Source organism: Plecotus auritus (genome assembly GCF_963455305.1).
Source record: "Plecotus auritus genome assembly, chromosome: 9".
In the NCBI taxonomy this organism is placed as follows: Eukaryota; Metazoa; Chordata; class Mammalia; order Chiroptera; family Vespertilionidae; genus Plecotus; species Plecotus auritus.
Window position 1 is genome coordinate 85,873,607 of NC_137783.1, and position 12,592 is coordinate 85,886,198.

At 37.8% G+C, this 12,592-nt stretch overlaps 1 protein-coding gene across 5 annotated transcripts in view; it reads right to left on the reverse strand.

Annotated features, from left to right (window-relative positions):
• CEP126 (centrosomal protein 126) overlaps window positions 1–12,592 on the reverse strand; it is an 81,661-nt gene that overhangs the window by 25,558 nt on the left and 43,511 nt on the right. For all 5 annotated transcript variants that reach the window (XM_080642320.1, XM_080642324.1, XM_080642322.1 and 2 more), the window contains 2 exons: window positions 11,908–12,097; window positions 6,221–8,330 (listed from right to left, as the gene is read on the reverse strand). In XM_080642320.1, the coding sequence (XP_080498446.1) occupies window positions 6,221–8,330; window positions 11,908–12,097 (2,300 nt within the window). The remainder of the gene's footprint in view (window positions 1–6,220; window positions 8,331–11,907; window positions 12,098–12,592) is intronic.

The following is a 12,592-nucleotide window of genomic DNA, read 5'->3' on the forward strand; positions in this document are numbered from 1 at the left end:
TCCCCAAAAATCAGAAACTCCAATCAGAAAGGATATAAGTACCCCTATGTTCATAGCAGCACAATTTACAATAGCTAAGATTTGGGAACAGCCTATGTGCCCATCAGCAGATGAGTGGATTAAAAACCAGTGGTAGTGTTACACAATGGAATATTATGCTGCTGTAAAAATAAGGAACTCTTACTATTTACAACAGAATGGATGAGCCTGGAGACCTTTATGCTAAGCGAAATAAGCCAGTCAGAGAAAGATAAATATCACATGATCTCACTCATTTGTAGAATATAATGAACAACATAAACTGTGATGAACAAAATATGATGAACAAAAATAGATCCAGAAACACAGAAGCATTGAACAGACCAAACTATCCTTGTTCGGTCCTAAATCTTCTAGAGGCAAGATCTACCAATACTTTTGTACTTCCTTGATTTGTAACATAATTATTTATTTTTGTGCTTTACTGTTCTTTGTATAAATGTTCTGTTTTATGGATTGTACATTACTGATCCCAGGAATAGATACAGTATGTGCTTAAACTGTTTATGTATTGTTCCATTCACATACACTTAAATACTATCCACCAATTATTATACTAGCTGGAAAACTTGGTATTTTTGCAAAAATAATATAGTTTGCACTGGCATATCTCGCCAAATTTCTAGATATGATAGTTTTACTACCTGTATCTAATTGTTTTAATGCCAATTTTCCTGAGGACCGAGGTTAAGATATTTTCATGTTTATTGACCATTTGGCTATCCTCTTTTATGAAAAGCTTATTCAAATATTTTGGCTTTAAAAAGAAATTGGCATAAAAAATAAATAAAAAGAAATTGGTGTGATTGTTTTTTTGATGTGTCACCTAATCCAGAGTCCCCAGTTATTTAATCAAACACTAATGTGCGTGTTGCTGTGAAGGTATTTTGTAGTTTTATGCTATTAAAACTCATAATCAGTTTGTTTCAAGTAAGGGAGATTACTGTAGATAATTTGTGTATACCTACTTCAGTCAGTTCAAAGGCCTTAAAAGCTGGACTGAGGCTTCCTTGAGAATAAAAAATTCTGCCTGTGAATAGCAATTTTAGTTCACCCCCATGATTTCTGGCCTGTCCCTTCCCACATGGCCTGCTCTAAAAATTTCAGACTTGCCTAGACAGCCCTCATTTTCACATAAATTAATTCCTTGCAATGAATCTTAATATATCTTATTGGTCCTGCTTCTCTAGTTAAACCCCGACTGACATAACTGGGTTGTCCTTTCCTTATTAAATAGTAGGGATTCTTTATATATTTGGGATATGAGCTCTTTGTTAGTATTATACATTATAAATATCTTCTGTCACTCTGTGGTTTGCCTTTTTAATACCTTAATGGTGTTTTTGGATGAAAAAGTTTCTAATTTTAAAGTACAATTTATCAATCTTCTCCTTAATGGTTGTATGTCTGGGTAAGAAATCTCTGTACATTCTATAGTCTACATTATCTTCTAGAAACACTTCTTTTTCTTTTCCATATTTATATCTACAGTTTACCTGGAATTGATTTTTATGTATGGCGTGAATTAAGGCTCATTTTACTAATGCCAGGTGATCATTGAAATTTATTCAGCACTATTTAATGAAAAGACAAGTCTTTTCTTCCTGCTATGCAGTACCACGTTGGCCAAAACTCAAACATGTGGGTCTCAAATATGTGGGTCTGTTTCTAGACTGTATTCTATTCCATTGGTCTAACTATCCTTGTGCAGATACCATACTGTAGTCTGAGAGGAGGATGTAAATTGAATTACTGATTCAATTAATAAATTATATATATATATATTTATTGATTTCAGAGAATAAGAGAGAGGGAGAGAGACAGAAACATCAATGACGAGAGAGAATCATTGATTGGCTGCCTTCTGCACACCCCACACTGGGGATTGAGCCTGAAATCCAGGCACATGCCCTGACTGGGAATTGAACCATGACTTTCTGGCTCATAGGTCATTGCTCAACCACTGAGTCATGCCGGCTGGGCTGAATTACTGATTTTAGATGCAGAGGAGTTATGGGTATTGACAAGGTGCATGGTATGACAAAGGGAATGGGTACTTGAGGCAGAATGGCACAGAAAATCATAAGATATGAGAAATAACTGAGAGAGGTTAGGGTGTTGGATTGTTCATCCACATGAATGCTGAATCAGAATGCATAGAAAGGAAGACTGTAGTTTTATGCCAAAGTCACCTTTGAGGGAAGAAATGACTTGAGAGGTAAGGAGGTGGTATACTTGAATGGCTTAGACCTCAAGGGAATAGAGTTTTTAATGGAGAGTTTTCCTAGAGTTCTGGAAGTGCAATGGAGAGGAAGATGCCGTCCATATTATCAACACTGGGTACATTTAGTCTGAGAATAAAAATGATCTGGTAAATAGGAAAGTAGGAAAAAAATTAATAGATGCTCATTGAACTATAATTCAGTATTAGCACAGGGTTCATTTACAATCCTATCTAATAAAAGAGTAATATGCAAATTGACCATCACTCCAACACACAAGATGGCTGCCCCCATGTGGACACAAGATGGCTACCACAAGATGGCCAGTAGGGGAGGGCAGTTGGGAGGGACCAGGCCTCCAAGGGAGGGCAGTTGGGGGCGATCAAGCCTGCAGGGGAGGGCAGACCAGGCCGGCTGAGGAGGGAAGTTGGGGGCGACCGGGCCTGCAGGGAAGGGCAGTTAGGGGTGACCAGGTCTGCAGGGGAGGGCAGTTAGGGGCAATCAGGCTGGCAGGGGAGCAGTTAGGCATCCATCAGACTGGCAGGGGAGTGGTTAGGGGGTGATCAGGCTGGCAGGCAGAAGCGGTTAGGGGCAATCAGGAAGGCAGGCAGGCGAGCAGTTGGGAGCCAGCAGTCCTGGATTGTGAGAGGGATGTTTGACCGCCCGTTTAGGCCCGATCCCGGTGGATCGGGCCTAAATGGGCAGTCGGACATCCCTCGAGGGGTCCCAGATTGGAGAGGGTGCAGGCTGCGCTGAGGGACACACCCCCCCATGCATGAATTTCATGCACTGGGCCTCTAGTGTTTAAAATTTAAATAGTTTTGAAAAGTAAGTTTGAGTGACTAGATATACAAAATATTTAGTATTGTTAGTATTAGATTTTCTAAGTATAATCACTGTATTAAGAAGTATAGACATGCCCTAACTGGTTTGGCTCAGTGGATAGAGTGTTGGACTGCAGACTGAAGGGTCCCACGTTTGATTCTGGTCAAGGGCATGAACCTTGGTTGTGGGCACATTCCCAGTAGGGAGTGTGCAGGAGGCAGCTGAATCAATGTTTCTCTCTCCTGGATGCTTCTAACTCTCTATCCCTCGCTAATTCCCTTCCTTTCTGTAAAAAATCAATAAAAGTATATAAAAAAGAATTTAAGTATAAAAAAAAGAATAGACATATACAACAGTTTGAATATTTCTCTTTGAAAACATGGCTGAGACTGTTAAAATTCATTACATTTTCCAGTGTTCTTATATAAATATCCATTAAGAACTATCCCATTTGATTATTGATTTCTCCAGATAAACATATATATTCTTTTACCAGAGAATGAGAACATAATTTTAAGCTTTTATGCTTAAGCTACTGGGAAACTATGTTTCTTAATATTTTTTCCTGATCATCTTAGACTCTGATAAATGATATTTGCTTAATAACTATATATATTATACTAGAGGCCCGGTGCACGAAATTCGTGCACGCGGGGGGGGGGGGGGGGGAATGTCCCTCATCCTGGCCTGCACCCTCTCCAATCTGGGACCCCTAGAAGAATGTCCTACTGCTGGTTTACAGGGATCGGGCCTAAACAGGCAGTCGGACATCCCTCTCGCAATCTGGGACTGCTGGCTCCTAACCGCTCACCTGCCTGCTTGCCTGCCTGATTGCCCCTAACCACTCTGCCTGCTGGCATGCTCACCCTCAACTGCTCCCTGCTGCCGGCCTGCTTGCCCCCAAATGCTGCCCCACCAGCCTGATCACCCCCAACTATCCCCCGTGCCAGTGTGCTCGCCCCCAACTGCCTCCCCTGCCGGCCTGCTCACCCCCAACTGTCCCCCCTGCTGTCCTGCTCGCCCCCATCTTCCCTCCCCACTGGCCTGCTTGCCCCCAACTGCCCTCTTGCTAGCCTGCTCACTCCAAGCTGCCCCTCCCCCCACTGTCCTGATCACCTCCAACTGACCCCCACTGATGGGGTGAGGGACTGAGGGCTGTTTTCAGGCTGGCCACACCCCATTCAGGGTGGGGGTCCACACTGGGGTGCCTGGCCAGCCTGGGTGAGGGGCTGATGGCTGTTTTCAGGTTGGCCATGCCCCCCAGCGGGGACCCTCACCCCATGGGAGTGTGGCCAGCCTGGGTGAGGAGCTGAGGGCTGTTTTCAGGTTGGCCATGCCCCCTGGCGATCCAGGCTCCCAGCCCTCCTTTTTTTCTTTTCTTTCTTTTTTTTCAGTGCCTCCTTGAACAGAGGCCAGGGCCGGCTGGAAGCAGGTATCTGGGATTTATTTATCTTCAGTAATTGAAACTTTGTAGCCTTAAGCGGAGGCCAGAACCAGCCAGGGTGGGCGGGAAGCTTGGCTTCCTCCATTGCCGGGGGCAACCCAAGCCTCCTGCTCACTCCAGCTCTGTGGCTGCCGCCATCTTGGTTGGGCTAATTTGCATACTTGCTCCTGATTGGCTGTGGGTGTAGTGGAGTGATGGTTAATTTGCATGTTTCTCTTTTATTAGATAGGATAATTTTAGTAGAAAAAGCATGGAACTTGGAGTCATAGATATTTAAATTAAAATACCAATTTTGCTGTTTACTTGCTCTTGACCTTGGGCAATTCTATTTCCTTCTTTGCAAGTGGTGTTATAAAAAATACTTATTTCTCAGGATTGTTGTGAGGTTTAAATGAGACAATAACTATAAAGCACCTGGCACTGTTAGTGGCACAGAGTAGAAACTCATAATTTATTTATCATTATTACTTTAGAGTGTCAAATCTGTATGATGCTTTCATCTTTTGGAAGCAGTGTGAAAACTAAAGTTACTTTGTAAAATGGCTGGATAAAAAGAGATGGCATCATAGAGAGTAAGTCAGAACAAACATGTGAGAGTAGAGGACTATTTTTTTTTTTATTCCACTCTAGTAAGAGATATAATTTTTTTAAATCTAGGTTTTGTAGATATGTACTGAAGATTTTTAGATTACAGTCTTTGCATTTAGCTTTCCATCTGCCAATATGGCTTGTGTCCTTTCAATTCAAGAAAGTCTGGGTGTCTAAATTAAGTACCAGGCACAGTTAGGACCTGATAAATTACAAAAAAAGTTCCTTGTTCTTAAAATCTCATGGTCTAACTGAAGAAGACTTTAAATAGTCAATTTTAAAGTAACTCCCTTCTTTATATCTTCTTAATATTTATTCATACCTTTGGGAAAAGGAAAGCATTGCTTTGCTGACTGCCCTCCCTCCCCACTCCAAGTCCTATCTACCTGGTACTTCTCAATAGGGAACTGATTCCCAGTGGTAGGAAAATTTATGGTCACCTAGTCCATTCTTCAGAGGAAAGTAGCTTCATGAAGCATCAACCAGCTACAAAGGGCAATGACATTCTGTAGAGAAATACTTTTCAAAAATGTTTAAAGGAACATTACTATTTTTTTCTCTTCATATGAAAACCAACATATATAACAGATAACAGTAGAGCTGCCACTCTTTTGGAAAGGGGATGGAAGAGTTTGGCACACCTATCATTAGTTTATAACAATTCAATTTCACAAACATTTAAAACAAAAATAAAGAGAAGTATTATAACATCATTTATTTATCTATCTGGAATAATTTAAACATTATTTTTACTGAGATTATTTTGCAGACATTTTGACTATAATATTTGGGTAATGACAGAATGAAATAGTATAACAATTAGATCCTATTCTCTGTCCTCCCTCTTTTAAATTAACAAAAGTAATGAAAAAAATGGAGGCTAGCAAAAGTTTCTAATTTTAGTTGAGCAATGGTTGGGTAATTCTCTTAACTTCAGCTATTAGATAGCTAAGGGTACAATATTAAAGAAGATAAGTTGTTTCTATAAGGTTATTAACATTAATATATATATGGTCTACATTACTGTACAATAAGAAAAATGTCACATGAATTTAAAGAAGTTATACATTTTATCTATAAAAATATATAAATTTATTCTTACCAGCAGCCTTTTCATTTTGACCCAGACTATTATGCCGTCTTTTCCACGAGGGAACAGATTCTTCTTTAGTAGGTCTAAAAGCCACTGAGTGATGACTTTCTTCATAAACAGGACATTTTTGTGTGCAATATAATGTTTCATCCTGCTGGGCAATGATTTGAGTGCCATTTGAATGATTTGTTTTTGCTAACGTTTGGCACTCAGAACAATATGGTAGAGATGGCATCACAGGGATTGAGTCGGAACAAACATGTGAGAGTGGAAGACTACATACTTTATTCCACTGAGTCACCTTGTGTTCTGCTGGAAGCACATGTTTCACATTAAAATAGTTATTTGTAACAATGTTTTGAGAATTTTCAGGCATTTCTGATAGACACTGAAACACTTGTATATTTTTATCACTCCTAATATTTGGTGGAGTTTTAGGAGGATGAGGTATAACTAATTTACCCTGAGCTTGTAAAAATGTGTTGGCTTTGTTTGCAGACTGTGCTCGAATAACAGTGCCTTTTCTGTTTGTATATAGAAATCCTGATTGGACTTGAGCAGATTTTGTTCTAATTACCTTTTCTCTACCTCTTTGTATATTAGCTTTCTGAGTTTTAGAATCACTATTATGTATAGGAGATTTACTTTCCTCTTTTTCTGAGGCTGGCCAGGCTTGTTTAGCAATATTAAAAGCTGAAGGTATAAAACAGTTCAAGGACACATGGTTTGTTCTAGATCCTCCTGAAGCAGCCAGATTTTCAGAGATAGAATCATCCTTGGGCTTTTTTCTATTAGCAGAATTTACAGCACAAGCAGGAACACTAATTATGTTGTTGGAAACACCACTATTAGTTTGAGTGTGGAATGATTGAGACCACTGTTGAGATATTTCTATTCCATTCTTCAGTGAATGATTATATTCAGTTTCATCAACCCATCTCAGTTTTTTAATAGTCTTTGGAATTTCTGCATTTTCCCCTTTTTCTTTTGTTAATTCAATACTATCTCTGATAGCTTCTGCTTTTTGATTTCTTAACTTAAAGCCTTGATTTATAACTAGTGCCTTAAAAGAATCATGTTCGTATTTAGATTCTTTTTTTAAAATACTTTTAAGAAATCTCACACTGCTTCTTTCATCAATATTGTATTTTCTTTTCTTTTGCTGACCAACTAAGTCATAATTAGAAATCACATTAGACAATAATGTTGATGTTTCAGTTATTTTCTGTTTTTTATCTTTTGAATCAGAGTTGTGAGGTATGTAGGCAGCTGGAAAATTGTCTGAAAATAAAGGCAACTCTTCCTTTTTAGAATTAAAATATTTTATCTTTTTATCATCTTTCAATTCTCCTAACTTATCAGAACACTGCACTGGGTCAATTTTGTTCATATGTATAATGTTCTTTGGTAAAGGTTCAGTTGATTGTGTATTAGATGACAAAATTAAAGATGTTGCCACAGGTACAAAAGAAGTAGGAATTGAAGTAGTTCTATTTTCTTGAGTTAATTCAGAATATTTCACTTGGTCTGAAATTGTAGTCATTTCTTGAGTTAGAGAATCTGGAGTGTCCCAGGCTTTGCTGCATATAAATGTTGGGCTCTCAGTTACTGATGGTCTCTCTCCTTTGAATGCCCCAGAACAGGAGTCAGCTGCCCTCATAGTGCTGGTTTCAGAGGTCTTTTTGTTTTTGTTATTGGATATAAATATGGATGAACTACATACAAAATCTAATAAATTATTATTAGTATTTGTGGTTCCTTCCACAGCACATGGATTTTGTTCTTTACTATTAAAACATTCACCTGAAGGTAGAACATTAGGTTTACTTAAAATATCTGAGAAAGGTATGTCAGTTTGAGTATTTGGATCATCTAAATTTTTTAGCCAATTATTTATATGTTGAGTTTTAGAGAATGACAGTTTATTTTTATCAAAGCAACCTAGATTAGCTGACTGTAGATTTGCTGATTGGAGGAAAACAGAATTCTGTTGAACTGACGTGGGAGGCTCCTTATTAATAAGCGTTAAATAGATTTGCTCATGTTCTCCAGCCTCAAGACTATCTATACTTGAGAGGGTTTCAGAATTTGTTATCTGATTAACTTCATCACAAAATTTCTGAAAGAAAAAAGAACAAAGTTTTATAGCTTAGACATGTTGTAAATGCCAACATTTATGATTCAACACATCATTATTACTGAGCCCAATCCCTGGCATATACAATACAGTAAAATAATCATAAACAGTGTAGGCATATCCATAATCTATATGTCTGGAGCAGTCCTCAGCATGAAAAAAGAGGGAGCTAAAAAAGACTTTGATAATAGAGTGGTAGCCTTAATTTCTATGCCTAAAGTAACTACCCAATTATTCTAGGCACAGTTATAGCTTGGAAAATAATGTTGCTATTGTGATTCCATTTAGAATATGAAGTTTCTTGAAGGTTTCATAACAGCATGTGAAAAAGTTATTTACAAATGGTATTTTTTCCTGAAAGATTCACTAGACTTGAATGAAGCTCCTAAAAGCTCTATGACCCTAATATGAATTTGCTGTTGGAAGGGCTATATCCTATATAATAAAAGCATTATATGCAAATTATCCCCTCGGCGGTTGTTCAACCGGGAGTTTGACCACTCACTATGACGTATGCTGACCACCAACAGGCCAGGCCGAGGGACCCCACTGGTGCATGACTGGGGCCGGGGAGGTACGCAGGAGGTTAGCCAGCCAGGGAGGAGCCACAGGAGGGCTCCAGGGCATGTCTGGTCCGTCAAGCTCAGTCCTGATGGGCTGGACCCTAGTAGCAAGCTAACCTACTGGTCGGAGCATCTGCCCCCTGGTGGTCAGTGCACGTCATAGCAAGTGGTTGAGCAGCCTTAGCATATCATTAGCATATTACACTTTGTTTTTTTTTTTTCTTTTTTTTTTTTCAAAATATTTTATTGATTTTTCACAGAGAGGAAGGGAGAGGAATAGAGAGCTAGACACATCTATGAGAGAGAAACATCGATCAGCTGCCTCCTGCACACCTCCCACTGGGGATGTGCCCGCAACCAAGGTACATGCCCTTGACCGGAATCAAACCCGGGACCCTTCCGTCCGCAGGCCGACGCTCTATCCACTGAGCCAAACCGGTCTCGGCAGCATATTACACTTTGATTGCTTGAATGGCTGACTGGACGACCAGATACTTAGCATATTAAGCTTTTATTATATAGGATAATAAGGAAACCAGGCCTGGGGACTTCCTAATGAGATGTAGAAATCTGTATTAGAAGGTCTGTTTGAATAGTTCTGTAATGGCCTCATCTCCCAAAGCACCTCAAAAGAAGTTCAGTAACTTCTGATTTCCCTAGACTATACATTCCCTACCCCCAGAATTTTTCTCACCACTCAACAATGAAACATTATGATCAGCTTCAAGTTTTGCTTGTAAGTTACTGATATAAACTGTACTAGAATTAACATGCTCTGTGTTTAAGTTTTTTGTATTTGTTTTTAAATCAATTTTATTGAGAATAGTGATCTACAATAAAATGCACCTATTTTAAATGTGTAGTTTAATGAGTTTTGACAAATTATTCACCCATAAGCACCATACCAAACAATATATATAGAACCTTTCCATTTTCCAAAAGTTCTCTCATGCTTCTTTGTAGTCAATCCTTAACCACCATAACCACCACTAATCTTATGCCACTATAGATCTGAGTTTTCATCTCATGATTTTCCTCTGTCTGAAAAATTTCCTGTAGCATTTCTTGTAGTGCAGATGCTGGGGTAGTGCAGTGTTCAGTTGTTTATTTGAAAATGCCTATTTTGCCTTTATTTCAGAAGGATATTTCAGTTGGATACAGGATTCTAGGTTGATCATTTTTTCCTCTTTCACTGTCATTTGTCTTGAAGCTAGTGTTGCACCTTAGTTTTGTTTGTATCCATGTAACATATCTTTTCCTCTTCTGGCCTGATTTGATTTTGATGTGCCTTCATGGTGTATGTATAAGTCTGCGTATGTGTGTGTGCACACATGTGTACATATGTACATGCTTATCCTTCTTTTCTTAAAAAGATGTTATTTATTTCAGAGAGAAGGACAGAAACATCAATGATGAGAGAAAATTATTGCTCAACTGCCTCCTGCATGTCCCACACTGGGGATCAAACCTGCAAGCTGGGCATGTGCTCTGACAGGGAATTGAACCATGACCTCCTGGTTCATAGGTTGACACTCAACCACTGAGCCCCTCTGGCTGGCTATCCTTCATGGAGTTTGTTGAGCTTTTTGGATCTGTGGACTTATAGTTTGATCAAATTTGAAATGTTTTAGTCATTGTTTCTTTAAATATTCCCTCTCTTCTTTTTGGGATTTTAATTAAATTGTATGTTTGATATTATCTCACAGGTCAGTAATGTTCTTTTCATTTATTTCTAGTCTTTTTCTCTTAGTGATTCAATTGAATAATTTTCATTGCCATGTCTTCAAGTCCATTAATCTTTTTGCCCATCCAGTAAAATTTTCATTTCAAATATGCTTTTCAGATGTAGGTTTATTTAGTTCCTTTAAAATAACCTTTTTCATTATGTTCATTTTTACTTTAATTCCTTGAAAATATTTATAAAAATGGTTTTAAATTCCTGCCTGTTGATTCCATCATTTCTGTCATTTTTGCATTTGATTATATTGACTAAGTTTTTCCTAGTTATCTGTTATATTTTCCTGCTTTTTCACATGTCTAGAAGGTGTGATTAAATGTTGGACATTGTGAGCATTATGCTGTGTATCAAGATTTCAGTCTTCTTTAAGAGAGTGTTAAGGTTTTTGTGACAGGCAGTTGAGTAACTTGGGGATTTTTTTGAGGCTTATCCAGAGAGTATGTCTAGGTAAAAAGTCTATGTAATCATAGGACGTATCCCATTTGTTTCCCTTTTTCCCCAAGATTATATCCTGTACTGCCTATTGTGTAATGTCTAAAAACATTTGTTTCATACATTTTATTCAGAATTATAGTAGTTTATAGCAGGAAGATACTTTATCATAGCCAGAAGTCTCCTGCTTTGCTTTTTAAACCTTGCCACGATTGCTTAGTTATTAAATTAATCAGGCCAAGTTTATGAATTTAATCTCGGTATCAGCCTTTAGGGATTGAAAAATAAAGCACACGAATATTTCAGGAAAATCAGCTGAAATCCCACTCACTGGTGGGAAAATAACAAAGTAAGTGCCCTAAGAGATAGAATATAAGCACTATTTTGCTAATTGTACCCTATTTTCATTAAGAACCTAATGTCCACATGCAGTATAATTCTCAGGTTGCATTTTATAATCCAGTCTCTAATAGTGACACATATTACATTCTACTTTCTACACAATGGAATACTACACTGCTATAAAAAAGAAGGAATTCAAATAACTTTCTTGTTAGTAAATATCATTCATATAGCTTATTTTTTTCTAAATATAAGATGGAAAAAGAAGAATAGAGGAAGCAAAGGGGAAAATGAATAAAATGTAAGGAAAAAACCAAGAAATTATTTTTCTAGGATCTGTGATGAATTTGTGTTGATTCATCCACATTCTTTTCCATGGCTATCATTGACAAATGGCATACATTTCTTTAATGGAGAAAACTGCAACGAACATAGAATTGTTACTAGATCATAAAATATTAATACTATATCTATAGTTTCATACTTGCAAACTCCTTAGATGTTGATCTTCTAGGAGTTTCTGAGTTTCCATTAGTTTAAGCTGGAATGCATCTTTGTTAGTAGCCAAGTGTGTCCTGCTGTTTTCCTTCACTTCTTTATCACAATTGATTTGGGATAAGAGATGTTTCTGATCATTTTTTGATAGTGATGAAGGCAAGGCATTACCTATAGCTCTGTGAACCATACATAAAAATGCTTAGTACATTTAAATAAGTTAACTTCTTTTTTCATACATATAAATGACACATTCATGTAATGTGTGTATGTGTGTGTGTGTGTCCAGATAATTACATATAAGGATATTGGAGAAATATATAGATATATTAGCATGGGAATTTAAGGCAGTCAACAATAGAATAAAAATGGTTGTAGCATTATAGTTCTAATAAAGCACTCCACCTTCATGTAGGAATGTCCAATTATTTATGGCTTTGATTATTAAATCCTATTCCTCTATTGTTTAGGACAGATACACAAGGAATTCCTACAGATGTGAAGAGTCAGTCCTCAGTTCCTTAAGAGCATTCCCATCTGGATAATGATTTGCATTACCCTTAGTTCTAAGTTGGTTTCATGGCTAGTAGATAGTCCTATCACTCTAACAGAGTTGGTTGAAGATTCAGGTAAGTAAAAAATATAAAAATTGCTTGTCAGGGTAGGCAGGAATT